We start from the raw sequence: 14,659 nt of genomic DNA, 5'->3' as shown, positions 1-14,659 counted from the left end.
CGGTGCATTGTCACATTCCTATTGGGATGATACTGGAGATGGTCTGTAGATGTAGTGCAGTGCATTGTCACATTTCTACTGGGATGATACTGGAGATGGTCGGTAGATGCAGTGCAGTGCATTGTCACACATTCCTACTAGGATGATACTGGAGATGGTCGGTAAATGCAGTGCAGTGCATTGTCACACATTCCTACTAGGATGATACTGGAGATGGTCGGTAAATGCAGTGCAGTGCATTGTCACACATTCCTACTGGGATGATACTGGAGATGGTCTGTAGATGCAGTGCACTGTTCAAATGCACATGCTGTGCTCATGGTTAGATCTATGATGTGCTGTTCGATTGTGTGTAGTGGTACCATTGCTAACAATGTACAGGTACTACACCGCACTGAGTATTTTGTCAGTGTCTGTATAGGTTTGCTTTGCTCTTTTCAGTGACGCCTAGAGTGCTTGTGTGATACTACACTGTATACAGCAGTTGTCACTTTTTTTGTAGTAACTCTCCTGCGCTGTGTGTGTATATGTTTGTGTGTGTGTGCGTGCGCGTGTGTGCGTGTGTGTGCGTGCATGCGCTCGTGTATGTGTGTGGATGACGGATTGTGGGTGTGCGTGCGTGCGTATGCATCGGTGTGTATTATGTGTACACGTGTGTGGTTGGTTGGTTGGTTTCGCTAACTCTATGCAGTACGTGTCGGCATTCGCGGTGTCCCATTACGCCTGCGACGTGTTTCGCACTGGCAAACCGTTCAACCCGTTGCTGGGTGAGACGTACGAACTGGAACGCGAGGACCTCGGCTTCCGCGTGCTCTGTGAACAGGTATGCAACACGATCTTGCGCTTGCGTGGTATGTCACCATCCAAGAACGACTTCTTTCTGTGATGACGTACGACTGTGCATGTACATGTACAGTGAAATCCCTCAGTATCAACTATCAACTACCCTGGCTCTAACATACTATGGGTTATAAAGTACTTTTGCTGAGGACCCTGCATTGTGCAGCTGTACCAGTCGCTTGATCTCACTGACGCTGCACCTCGGTTACGCTCAGGGAATGTACCTCGGTTATGAAGTGTAGTAAAAAAAGTACAGATTTTCATGTCCCTTGGAGGTACATGACTGTACATTATCCTGAAATTTCACTGTATATGACTGTACACGTACCTTTATCTCAGTTTGGAGACTGGAGAGACCATCCGATGAGCCCGTGTTCTGTACACGCAGAGTCGCAGACTGTCCACTTGAAAGGTGCATCTCACAACGTGCTCTTACTGTACAGACAGGTCATACATGCATGTGCTGAATTCACCGCATGTCCTTCTTTTCCGTGTATTCCACTATACGACCATTGGCTTTGATCTCCTAATGCTGGATGTATGCTGTGCTGCCGCAGGTCAGCCATCATCCTCCAGTAACTGCTCTGCACGCGGACTCGGCCAACTATCGCCTTCACTTCAGCATTCAGTCGAAGATCAAGTTTCTTGGCAAGGGTGTTGAGGTGTGGCCAGTCGGACGTTTGACTCTTGAGCTTCTCAGGTAGGGTCTAGTGCCATTGTCCATTTAGATGTAATCCTGTTATCCATTTTGGTGTCTTTGGAACGTTTCGATTTAGAGAGGGGAGGGGGGAGATGGCTACCATTGCCAGCTGAAATCAGCGACACGCACAGCGCTGTGTGTATTTTGTGTTGGCTGATCCCCGAGGTTTGGGGTTGAGCAGTTGGTGAATCCTTCCCTAAAACTTTTGAACCGACAATGCATGCAACCACTTCGGGCAGAGAGTAGTAAAATACAGGGAGGTGACACGAGCATGTACGGCCAGTTTGACGATTGCCTCAGCACCGTTTTCACCCGGCGGGTGAGATTGGGGTACTGTGGGTACCGAAGTGTGTAGACACGCGCGCGGATCAGGATTCTCTCGATCAGGGAGTAGTAAAATACCTACCGCCAAAGAGACTCCTACTGCAGCCCGTAGAAACTCAGCGCTGAGAATTTCCAACAATTGTCTGCCTTCACAAAGTTTGGTAGTCGACCAAACTACCACTATGTCAGGATAGAAGTCCAGCAAGAGTGGTATCACTTTGGGATATATCCCTGCGTGCCGTAGATTTTTCCTGTGTCGATACAAGCTGTTTACGACGACGTAGCCCGCATTTCAATCCTTGACAAACTTAGGAACATTTCATTCCGAAAAGTGAACTCCCGAATCTCTAGCATACCATAATATGAAATGCTCATTATCACAAAGAAGGTAGAGAAGTACTGGTTGATCACAACTGAGGAGAAATTAGTGCCGATCGTGTGGTGTCCTAGAGATTTTTTCGACTTCGAAATCGGTGCACTCGCTTTTCATCTCCAATCGTACACGTATTGTTCTCAAGGAAATCACCTTCGTTCGATTGCTCCATGCCGTCGATCGGGACGAATTTCGGAAGGGTGGTACCTTTCCATATGACGATGACACAGATGTATCACAAGAGCAAAACAAATGCTGTTCCATGAGATGGATAGACCTTTTCACGGAATTAGTTCTTCGACAAATACTCCAGATTGACTCAGCAGATCATCTTTTTTTGCGAAAGAAAAAAAAACAAGCGCGAGGCACCCATCAAAAATCACGATTAGTGGCGTGTCACCTCCCTGTATTTTACTACTCCCTGCTTCGGGCAATCTATATTATCACCTGATCCAACGTGTATGTGCATGCGTGTGTGCATGTGTGCCATCTCTTCTGGGTGTGGGTCTTGATGCTGGCACGCACAGGCACAATGAAGTATACACATGGAACTTCATCAACACTTGCGTTCACAACATTATCGTTGGCAAGATCTGGGTGGAGCACGTAAGTAACACTGCTCTTTTTTTACATCAATCTATTTTAACCAGCAACTTTCGGCCTGTTCATTTGATCATTCGTTATTTATGATCATCTATCATTTATCGTTCATCATTTATAATTACGAAACGGTTTGGTCTGCAGATTGAGTATTTCGCTCCTGCTCTTGTAGTAGTTGAACACTCTCATGTGGGGTAGTGCCTTTGCTGTTTGCGTTATGCAGAGCTCACTGACTTGTCAGTTTGAGCACTCTGGCAAGGTACGTTCGGGCCTGGTTTAAACCTGGCTTTGGAAAATTTATTTTTCATTGCTATCAGGTTCGGCCTCATTTTCTCTGTGCTGCGCTGATGAGTCCACAAAGGACGAAACAGTTCTGTCCGCAGATTGAGTAATTTAATCTTATCTTAATCTGTTCTTAGAATTGAATCAAATGATTTCAGGATTGGGCTAGATTCTCGGGATTTTAGGAGATTCTCACCAGCGCTCTCCGAACTTCGGAGGTGGTTGAAACTTCGAGACTCTTGCATTGATGTATCTCTACGCATGCAGACTACTACATATTACACATGTTCCCAGGCGTGACCAAGACGATCATGTATATGTTCACACGTCTAACACGGGCGCGGGCCGTTTGGCGTTTTGCACTCGAGACAACATCAAGATCCGTTCTTATTCTTCCCGTTTCTTCTTCTCTCTTTTTTTAAAGAGATCTTTCCAAGTACGAGCAGAAAACAGGAATGCACCCTAAATTAGTAGGCATTCCTCGCGACTTGTCTATGGCTGTGTTACTGTTGTTGTCATCCATATCCTGCACATGCACATCGTCTATTTCGATGAGTATCGTATTTTGCCTCTGTATTCATGTGCAGTGAAAACACTGAAAAGGCAGCCAGACCTCCTGTGATATGCTTGCTGTCAAGAACGCGGATCATGTACAGAGTTGTGACTTTCGAATTTGTCTGTGCTTTATTTCTGCTGTGGGTATTTTCAGTTTGGCGGGCTGAACATTCACAACCACTCCAACAACCTGCGCGCACACCTGAACTTCAAGCCATGCGGCTGGTTTGGTCGAGACCTGCATGTCGTCGAGGGTACCATCCAGAGTCCAAGGTCAGAAATCATTATCTTGATGTTGCTGCTGCTGGCTTCGAGGATCGGGAAAATCCGTGGCCTTTTTCGGCAGAGGCAAAAAGGAAAGGTCAAACAAGCTGCTGGGGACTTGTGCGTGCACAGTCCACATTTCGCTTGGCCTTTCCTTTTTCCCCCTCCCAAAATATTCAGGAATTTTCGCAACCCTCGAAATCACTGCCCGTATTATTTGGACCTATCTAAAACATCTTGTCGAATAACACGTTGAACATCACGTACTCTATCTCGCTGCAAGCAGCTCACTATATTTGATATCCTTTTCGTCTGTGCTTGTCGTGTATGTCCTACCTGTATACAGCAAGGAGACCTTGTGCTATCTAACGGGCAAGTGGCCGGAGGAGCTTGTCGCACTGCCGCCCAGCTCTGGCCCAATGCTTGCGTCTATATCTCCGGCGCGCAATTCGCCACTCCTCACTGCCGGCGGTGCTGCTACCGTTGCCACCACTACCTCTACCACTGACCACGGCAACGGCAACAGCACTAGTTCGGGTGCTCGTGACATGGTGCCTGCTGGCTCCACCGCAGCCCCACTCAGGCCAGCAGTAGCAATGGCGGCAGCAGCAGCAGTGACAGCACCAGCATCCGCATCGCCATCCAGAGGGTCACCAGCACCGGGTGCTCCAGCAGCTCCAGTAGCTGCAGTAGCCACGGCTGCTGCAGCGCCCACCGAGCCCCGGCCGATCCTGAAGAGGGGATCATCTTCGCTAACGCTAGAGCAGCCTGAGGGTGGTCGATTACTATGGCGTGCTGCTGCCATGCCACCAGGTTATGAGGAGGTAGGTAGAGTGCTCCCTTTGTAATCCAGCACTATTTGTGCTAAAGAAAGAGGACATTTGGGCTACTGAAAATCATGCTGGTTTATAAAGTGCTGGATTGAAGAGGGACGACTGTATAGCCAAGCCCTATACTTGGGCACGTCGTGGGTGGCTGTGCGTTCATTTGCAGCCAGTGGGATTCAGAGATGCTATGCGACTGAAACAGATTTCACTGTTTGTTCTCCTGGGTGGTATTGTCGTTTGAAGTCTGTGTGTGTGTGTGTTTGTGTGTGTGTGTGTGTGTGTGTGTATGTGTGTGTGTGCGTGCGAGTGTGTGTGTGTGTGTGCGTGCGAGCGAGTGTGTGTGCGTGTGTGTGTGTGTGTGCGTGTGCGTGCGTGCGTGTGTGTGTGCGTGTGTGTGCCTATGTGAAAAAGTAGTAGCTGTAGTAGGTGTGTAAATGTACATGTATGTGCTTCCTATCTGCTGCAGTTCTACGGCATGACTAACTTCTCGTACTGTTTGAATGAAATGCTGGCAGGCATGGAGGTGAAGGTAAGCTGTGTATTGTCCTGCACTCTGGAGTACTTGCTCTGGTCTCTGGATACAAGTAGATGTAATGTGCTCTGGTCTCTGGGTTGTGTAATGTGCTCTGGTCTCTAGGTAGATGTAATGTGTGCGCACTAGACTGGCATGTGCAGTGTTCTTGTTATCATTTGTCCCATGTGCTTTTCAGCACATGGGACAAGCCCTGAGCCTGTCTCAACTGCATCTGTAGTGACTGTGAGCCACACAGGTCATGGCTGGCCACAGCTGTACATGAAGCTAATGTTGCGTGTACTGCAATTTTCTTTGGCTGTCCTATGCTCAAACATTCTAATCGCACAGTACAGAGAAGACAACATGGTCTGGTTGGTTTGTGAAACCTTCAGAAATTATTGGTGAGGTGACTTGACTATTGCGGACCTAATGGTGTTCACCCGATGATGTGTGTGGTACTGTATTTGCTTAGTCTGTTGTGTTGCTTCTGTTCTTCTCTTCAGCTTCCGAGAACGGACTCGCGTCGACGGCCTGACATTCGCCACCTGGAAGAGGGGCAAGCCGGTGAGAAGATTGATCATTTTAGAAGTTTTTTCTTCTAGGGTTTTATATACAATCAGTCATGTACTTCGAAGTAAGGTGTGATAAAGTGACCCGCGCAATCTAGAGGGGACATGAGAAACGTTCTGTAAGTCCATTCCCTTCACAACCGTCCAGCGCATGTACTGCATGCGAGTCACACACGATTTGCATATCCGTTGCTCCTTTGTGTGCAGTTTAGCACATGTCAGCCTGTAAAGATGTACAGTAAGACCTGTAACTAAAGACCACCGTGACTAGCGACCAGCCTGGTACTACCGACCACTTCACCAGGCACGGACGGTCTCACATTCAAAATGCACTGTGACTAGCGACTACCTGCTGAACGCGACCAGCGACCGCCTTTTCTTGTCCCAAAGACGACTTTTGACCCGTAACTAGCGACCGCGATGTAGGAAATCAAATGTTGCTCGAAGCTCCTTCTTGAAATTTTGCTGATTTTCCCAAGGTCCTGAAAGGAATCTTTCGATACTACAGCTGAACAAATGAAAGCAGGTCATTTTGACTGTGCAGTCGGTGTGGACTGCTCTGCACCTGTCAAAGTTTCAAGCCCTGTGAAGAATAAACATGATAGGAAACGTCTTGGAGAGTGCATCGGACGCACTCTCTGATCGATGTTACTACTCGGAGGAGAAATGAAGACTGAGCGGCTCTGTCACCCCAGTCATACAGACGAATCGACGATGGCATCAAGGAATCCATAAACCATGCAGCACCACAAGGTCCTGATGCTGACGGATCGCGTTCAAGCAATCGAGAAGTCTGCACAACAAGGACAGTCGGTACGATTGATTGCATGAACAAATTTGAAGCCCAGCGCAAAACGAAACTTACACAGGGAGCGTTTGACTCCTGGCTTCAGAAGTAGCAGCTGAATTTGATGTCTGCAAAAAAATAATTTAAACTCTTCTCTCTCTCTCTCTCTCTCTCTCTCTCTCTTTCTCTCTCTCTCTCTCTCTCTCTCTCTGACTCTCTCAAGCTCTCCGTCTTTCTCTCCAAGTGTTGTTTGACCTAAAATAAGATTGGCATTGCGCAAGTTCTGGGGAATTGTATTGGCTGCATTATGACATATATATCATCTAATGGGATCCATATATGGTCACGCAGTGCAAACCTCCAACTAAAGATCACCTGGTACTAAAGACCGCTTTTGCTGGAACCAAGGGGTGGTCGGTAGTCACAGGTTTTACTGTAATACCAAAAAAAACCTTGGCTATTAGAGACCTTGCGTACGTGAAGAGTTGTTGTGTCAAACACTTTGCAGGGGCGTAGCCGCCGGTCCGGTTGGTTTTTGCCGGACCACGTTTTGGGCCAATTTTTTTAAGAGCCGAAGGGAGTTCCACGATCGATCGGGCGCTGTGTTGTATGCATGGTGTGCGCAGCACAGACCAGGGAGCCTTGCATGTACCATGTGGTATGTGTAGGGCTCCCAGGGACAGACTGCTGTGCGCATGCAAATCCACTTCCGTGTCCGACAGGCTAGATTGGACTTGAACTTTTTTCTTAGACTTTGGTTGACCAGGCCTCTTTTACGGGCATAATAAACGGCATAGGCAAGACATGAATTTCATGATACCGTATGTCAGCGCCTTTAAAGCCATGGCCTTATATTCGAAATACCGCTGCTTTCCTAGCTATTTTAGATGCAAAATGACTCACGCACTACGCGATGCTATAAAAGTCAAAGTCTACACTGTCACAGATATTTCAATCTAAATCCACTTGTTCACCCTTCCTGCGGGACTGTAAGTTTGTTAGCATAGTACTTATTCCTTCATTTTATTTATGAAGCCCATGACTTTATAACTGAGATTGGCTTCATAATCGAATATACCACCATGGCTGTAAAGGTGCGGACATACGGTAAGAAGAAAGAAGAAAGCAGGTAATATGTTCGTCCGAGTACCATGCACGTGCAGCAGACGTTCACAAAAGCAGATTGCATTCGGCAGCCACCAGTTTAGTTGAAGAGGGTTGAGCTACTCCAACTCTGCTCCGGGACCGGTGTCCTCGGAGACACATGATAGCCGAGCGAAGAAGGATGAGTCCCAACCTGTACCTAATCAATGCCATAGTGATGGAGTTAGGCTCGTTCTTCTTTTCACTGATCACCAATCCAAGCCGCTTGTAGAAAGCAGTTGCCGCCTTGCCCTGGCCTCCGGCGTCACTGAAAACAAAGGTGTTCTGTTCTTGGATCGTGTGAGCAACCAATGGCTCACAGCCACAGTCAATCACTAACGATGTTAGAATTTTTTTGGATTTGCAGGGACAGTCCAGCACAGCCCTCTCTCGAGACTGCCCCCGCTCTTATCCTCTATGTAGGCCGTGGCTGGCTATCACCCATTCTCTTCGCATTGGCCGGTGTTTCCACTGAGTCTTGAGATGTTGCAATACAAAATAATAATGCCGTGTGCCGTGTTCTATGTGTCATGTGCCGTGTTGCGTCTCTGTAGAGCCCTCTGCATCAGAGAAACACCGTCTTGAGGAGAAGCAGCGTGCGGCACGAAAGGCCAGGGAGCAGCGCAAGGATGAGTGGGCACCAAGGTAACTAACTGCATGCACTGGAGAAGATCATTTTTGTTCCATTTCTGTTCAAAGTTAGAAGGTGAAGTTGGCCTTTCGCATACCATTTACAGTATGTTGTGTTTATAATGCTGACAGAGCTTCCCATCTCTCTCTCTCTCTCTCTCTCTCTCTCTCTCTCTCTCCCTCTCTCTCTCTCCTGCCGTGTGTGCAGATGGTTCCAACAAGCAATCAACCCATACACGGAGACTCGTGAGTGGGTATACAAGGGTGATTACTGGGAACGGGAGAAGTTTGATGAATGTCCAGATATCTTCTAAGTTTTTTTTCAGTCTCACGTCAGCTGTTGGCAGTATTGCGGTGCTTGTGCAAGTACAGAAGGCGGAGGTACCCTTTGTTTGCAATTTATGATTATTGCAACCCCATTCCTAGGTTAGAATGATATACCTGTGATGCATCACAGCAAAGCCAGGACACACTTGTGCTTTTTCAGTATGGCTGTATTTCCATTATATTTCCCTTGATCATTGCTCCCCTCTCTTCTATCCTTCTGGATCATGCTGAGTTCCTGTTTAGAGTCTAGCTAACCATCTTGCTGGAACAGAGCCTGTGCTTAGATTTGCCCTTCAGCTATGAGTAGTGTTATACTGTACCTTGCTAGGGATGTTGTCAAGTGTGCCGGTTCAATTCTCACTGACAGTACACATTAGCTGCTTAGTACTAAGGCTTGTCTTTCCTTTCAACCTTTTCGTCCACACACACACACGCTCTCCCATGCTTAGCCCGCGTGATTTTCGCATGCTTCGTAACCACTGGCATCTAGTCCCTAGCCTAGCCTCTACCTTCTCTCCCTCCCACTGCTCGTGTGCTTATTGATCAAAATGCCATTTTGAGACCTCAATTTACTACTATATTTGGCGTCTTCTGCCTTCTGTTCCTGCGCTGGCGTTGGGCTAGTGTCCCTAGATGGCGAAACTTATTTTCTTTAGTTTTCAGGACCTTTTCTTGTCTATTTTGCGTTTGTACCTTCACTTCTTATCAACTTGTTTTGGTTGTGGACATGTATTGCCCATGCGTTTTTAGAGGTATCGGTATCTGTTGTTTTCTCGGTTTTAGTATACATGTAGTTCATTTTGAGATTTATTTTTTGGTTGCCTTGGGTCACTCAATGGCGTGCATTACCTGCTTTGGACCCATCTCGGGTCACTGCAGTAGAACGCAGCTAGCTGGTGTGTCACAACCTTTTTTTACAAAAGTTTTGTTACGCTCTATGCTATGTCCTGATGGGACAATTTTGAATTGATGCATTGGCGATGTTTCACAACTTTTTTTGCCAATCACTTCGAAGTGTGAAGTTCTAATCCAAGTTCATGTACCGGTACATGCAACAGCTATAGCCACCAATTATCTGCTCATCCATACCAATCCATTAGAGCAAGAGTACAGCGATGCATGGTTTGTACTCGATTATAAGTACATGTATATCACCCTGTGTTGTAAAGAAGTCCCTGATATGATCTTCACAGACTGGAAGCAAGCAGGAATAATCAATGATCGAACTGTTACGGTTAGTGGGATAGGACCGGTGCATGCAGGTACCGGTACCTTGTGGCCAAAATTCTCACATCATAACTGACCGTATTATCTCTAATATAAGCACGGTCCTTAAAGGGGAAGTTAAGGCAAAAATTAAAATTTCACCAGTTGTAGTCTTCGGGGTGCTGAGTCGAATGGTCTTGGTCCGAGAAAGTTGAGACGCTCCCTTCCTACTTGAATCCCAATCGAACTCGCGCACTTCCACCGAAACTGGGTGACTGCGCCCTACTAGATGGGGATTTGTATGCAAAATGTCACTAAAAGCGCCATTTCGTTCTTATAAAAGCACGGATGACCGCGATTGGCCCATATGTTGTAGTCTTTTGGACGCTGAGTCGACTGGTTTTGGTCCGAAAAGGCTGCGATGCAGCGTTCCTCCTTTATTCCCAATCGAACATGGTTGAACAAGTGGTCACGTGCTCCTGGGTGCCCAAATCACCTGGTACATGGTGGTCACCACGCCAGCAGGCGACAACTTTCACACCAAGGTTCAACTCGAGTTCAACTCGAGTGACAGGACTGCACCCAAAAAGGTCAAACAGGCTAGTAAGTTAGTTGTACCCTGCAGGCACGGTGACCAGCTGACTGGTGTACGCAGGAGCACGTGACCACTTGTTCAACCATGTTCGATTGGGAATAAAGGAGGAACGCTGCATCGCAGCCTTTTCGGACCAAAACCAGTCGACTCAGCGTCCAAAAGACTACAACATATGGGCCAATCGCGGTCATCCGTGCTTTTATAAGAACGAAATGGCGCTTTTAGTGACATTTTGCATACAAATCCCCATCTAGTAGGGCGCAGTCACCCAGTTTTGGTGGAAGTGCGCGAGTTCGATTGGGATTCAAGTAGGAAGGGAGCGTCTCAGCTTTCTCGGACCAAGACCATTCGACTCAGCACCCCGAAGACTACAACTGGTGAAATTTTAATTTTTGCCTTAACTTCCCCTTTAATTAATTTTTTCAATGTACCTCAGCCCCGTGCTATTATTGGAGACGTTCCTTTATTGGAGACTTCCATTATTATTTCAACCTCATTTCAGAGGCTTGTTGCCATGCCTAATTCATGTCAGACACACACATTTCAGGGGGTTTTCGCCTGTACAGATAATGAATTTACACAGTGTGCTTATAATGGAGACTGAGCACCTTATTTTTTGAATGCCGCCCCAAGGTGTTCTATTATTGGAGACATGCTATTATTGGAGACTGTGCTTATATTAGAGATAATACGGTAACTGTGCTTTTCAAAACAAACAAAAAAGCTGCTTTGCTCACTACGAGTACACGGCCTAGCTAGCCACAGTAGCCTGATGAGTAGGTGAGTTATGTACAACATCATGATTCATGTATATCCTGCAAGCAAAAAAACTTCCCAAATGCAAGAAATACAAGTACGAGTACAAAATACAGTCGAAACCTCGCGAAGCTTCGAAGGGCCTACTGAGTACTGTATTTCGCACCGCACCTTGCCGCTATGCATGCACAAGCGCTAAGCCCATACATGGCCAAGTGCCCAATGCGTATCGATTTCATCGAGGGCGGTCATACCAGACGCACCCCCACCACCGCCGCATCCAACATATTTCGCGGCTATCAACAGGGATATCATCCGTCAAGCTGCGCTTGACACACAAGGTGCAGCAGGCCCCTCAGGAATGGACGCTGCTGCATGATGGCGCCACTTGTGTACGGGTTTCAGGACGGCATCTGATGCCCTGTGCGATGCGTTAGCCCAAAGTGCAAGACGGCTGGCATCTGAACACATTGACCCATCCTCACTCGATGCCTTCCTTGCCTGCCGCCTCATTGCCCTTGATAAGGACCCCGGAGTCAGGCCGATTGGTGTCGGCGAGGTTGTGCGACGGATTATCAGCAAAGCCATCCTCAAAGTCACCAAGGCGGACATAATCCAGTCGGTCGGTTGTCTCCAGCTCTGTGGGGGCCAAGAGTCTGGCATAGAGGTAGCAATCCATGCCATGAGAGAACTCTTCCAGCAGGACGACACAGAGGGTATTCTCTTTGCAGACGCTTCCAACGCGTTCAATCGCTTAAACCGTTCTGTGTGTCTCCTGAATGTTCAACACCTATGCCCCGCACTCGCCATAGTCCTTACCAACACGTACCGACAGCCCGCAAAGCTGTTTGTCGACGGGGAGACTTTTGACTTCAGTCTGCTGAGGGCACAACGCAGGGGGATCCCCTCGCCATGGTGATGTATGCTCTAGGGACGTTGCCATTAATCCGCGAAGCTGCTGCAGCCAACGCCGTACAAGCGTGGTACGCTGATGATTCTACAGCTGCAAGTAAGATAATTCGTCTCAGAGAATGATGGTCTATCCTGGAAACGCGTGGTCCAGCTTACGGCTACTATACAAATGCTGCAAAGTCTGTGTTACTCGTCAAACCACAGTTCCTCAACATCGCGCGGGAAGTGTTCGCCGACACTGAGGTTCGCGTAACCGCTGACGGTCACCGACATCTTGGAGCTGTCCTGGGCACAGAGCAGTATTGCAATCAGTACGTCGCTCAAAAGGCGGAGCAATGGTGCAAAGAAGTCAAGCGCCTCGCAACCCATGCACTTAGCCAACCGCAAGCCGCCTACACCGCATTTAGCCAAGGCCTCAAGCACAAATGGTCATTTCTGGTTCGTACTGTACCAGGAGCAGCAGATCTGCTACAGCCACTTGAGGATGTGATCCGCAATGATTTCATTCCGGCATTGACAGGGCGTCACCCACCGAATTCGGCGATCCGCGCTGTGCTTGACCTTCCGTGTCGTCTCGGTATTGTTGACCCCAGTCAGCTGAGCGATGAACATCAGCGCTCTCTGTCCATCACCCATCCACTCATTGACAACATCATCCAACAGCAGTCATCCATGGAAGGCATCTCAGGGCGGATGCGGGTACTGAAGGCAACAGCTAGAACAGCCGCTGGAAAGAAGGAGAAGGACCATGTCGTCACCCTGATGGCCCAACTCGACTGAGCCAGACCTGCAACGCACCCTACAGCTTGCCTCGGAGAAAGGTGCCTCAAGTTGGCTGACATGTCGGCCATTGCGAAGGCATGGCTTCACCTTGCACAAGGGTGCCTTCCGCGATGCCATATGCCTCAGGTATGGATGGGATCCTGATCGCTTACCTGCAACATGCGCGTGTGGAAAGCCATTCTCGACCACCCATGCCATGTCACGTGCCATCGGTGGTTATCCCTCGTTACGGCACAACGAGGTCCGAGGCCACTGGAGACCTAACAGCAGCACTGCTACGCGACGTCGCACATGATGTTCATGTTGAGCCGCACCTCCAGCCTGTGACCGGTGAGCGCTTTCCGCTGCGGTCCACCATCACGACAGAACAAGCTCGGCTGGATGTAGTTGTCAGCGGTCTACACGGTGGACGGTTTGAGAGGACCTTTCTAGATGTCCGGGTTTTCAACCCATTTGCCCCCTCAAATCGGAAACCAATGATCGCTGGCAGCTACAGAAAGCATGAAGAGGAGAAAAGGAGGCAGGGGCGTAGCACCCGCTACGACTGGTACGACCATGGCCGTACCACTTTTCGAAAAGTGTGGTCCGTCTGGAACGTGCAAAACCGTAATAAAAAAATCAGGATCCATCGATGCATACCGGTATGCGCATCAGATTTTGTCCTTTTTCTAGACTCGTACTCGTAGATCTGCCATGCATCTGTGCATGTCCATGCACGTCTCTTCTGACCGTGAAATAATTCTATGACTTTATAAACTGTGCCAGAAGTTCCCAGAACGCAGGATTTGGTGTCTTTTTTACAAAATTTTCCAGGGGGAGGTCCCCCGGACCCCCCTACAAAACGGCCTTCGGCCGCGCCGACCTTCGGCCGCGCCGACCTTCGGTCGTACCACTTCCAAAACCGCTCCTACGCCCCTGGGAGGAGTTACGAGAGTCGCATTATCAACGTTGAGCACGCTTCCTTCATCCCCGTGGTGTTCAGTACGACTGGTGGCCAGCAGCCTCCACCCTCTTTGGCCGCATTGCAGGCATCAAGTCTGAGAAGAATGGTGAGCCTTTCTCTGTGGCAATGGCTTTGATCAGAGCCCAGCTGTCCTTTGCTCTCGTGAAGGCGGCCGTGGCATGCCTTCGTGGGCATCGCCACAAGTCGAGCAGGTATGACCCTCATGCATATTCTGGCACACTTGCTGTCTCCGAGTGTCATCTGTAGGCAACCTGTCAGTGTTTCCCCCAGCTTTTCCCCTTTTTCTCTGTATCATTTTGTATGTTATAATTTCCGCGGATTCCAGTTTTTCTCCCTTCATTATAATTTAAGCGCAGTAATTAGCGCGTATAGACTTATGATTTCTTTTTCTTCTGTTTGTATTTAGCGCTTGAATGACCGGTTATTATTTTCCTTCTCTTTATTTTGCGCTACATATTATTATTTTTCTGGTTATCATGGTTGTGCACAAATGTAAAAAAAATCATCGATGGGTAGTAGGCCCCAGCGGCAAATGCTAGCACCCAAAGTAGCATAAAAGGGCCTTTTTGTGACTCCACACGATGCTAGCATAAACAGCAGTTTTTACCGGCATCCGATACATTTTTGCCAATTTTGGCATTCTGGATGTGGAATTCGGTCTAGATTACACTATGAAACTAGTATTACGGTACTACCACATTGATAATT

At 48.1% G+C, this 14,659-nt stretch overlaps 1 protein-coding gene across 3 annotated transcripts in view; it reads left to right on the top strand.

Moving 5' to 3' along the window:
- The window catches only part of LOC135809683 (oxysterol-binding protein-related protein 1-like), a 49,544-nt gene extending 39,750 nt beyond the window's left edge, over positions 1–9,794 (top strand). For all 3 annotated transcript variants that reach the window (XM_065323091.1, XM_065323090.1, XM_065323089.1), the window contains exons 21-29: positions 692–823; positions 1,398–1,540; positions 2,765–2,843; positions 3,829–3,947; positions 4,285–4,762; positions 5,232–5,294; positions 5,783–5,843; positions 8,333–8,423; positions 8,617–9,794. In XM_065323091.1, coding sequence (XP_065179163.1) covers positions 692–823; positions 1,398–1,540; positions 2,765–2,843; positions 3,829–3,947; positions 4,285–4,762; positions 5,232–5,294; positions 5,783–5,843; positions 8,333–8,423; positions 8,617–8,722 — 1,272 coding nt within the window. In that variant the 3' untranslated portion in view covers positions 8,723–9,794. The remainder of the gene's footprint in view (positions 1–691; positions 824–1,397; positions 1,541–2,764; positions 2,844–3,828; positions 3,948–4,284; positions 4,763–5,231; positions 5,295–5,782; positions 5,844–8,332; positions 8,424–8,616) is intronic.
- The last annotated feature ends 4,865 nt before the right edge of the window (positions 9,795–14,659 follow it).

Source organism: Sycon ciliatum, chromosome 2 (assembly GCF_964019385.1).
Source record: "Sycon ciliatum chromosome 2, ocSycCili1.1, whole genome shotgun sequence".
Classification (NCBI taxonomy): Eukaryota; Metazoa; Porifera; class Calcarea; order Leucosolenida; family Sycettidae; genus Sycon; species Sycon ciliatum.
Note: the sequence above shows the minus strand (reverse complement) of the source record. Positions and strands in the feature narration are given on the sequence as shown.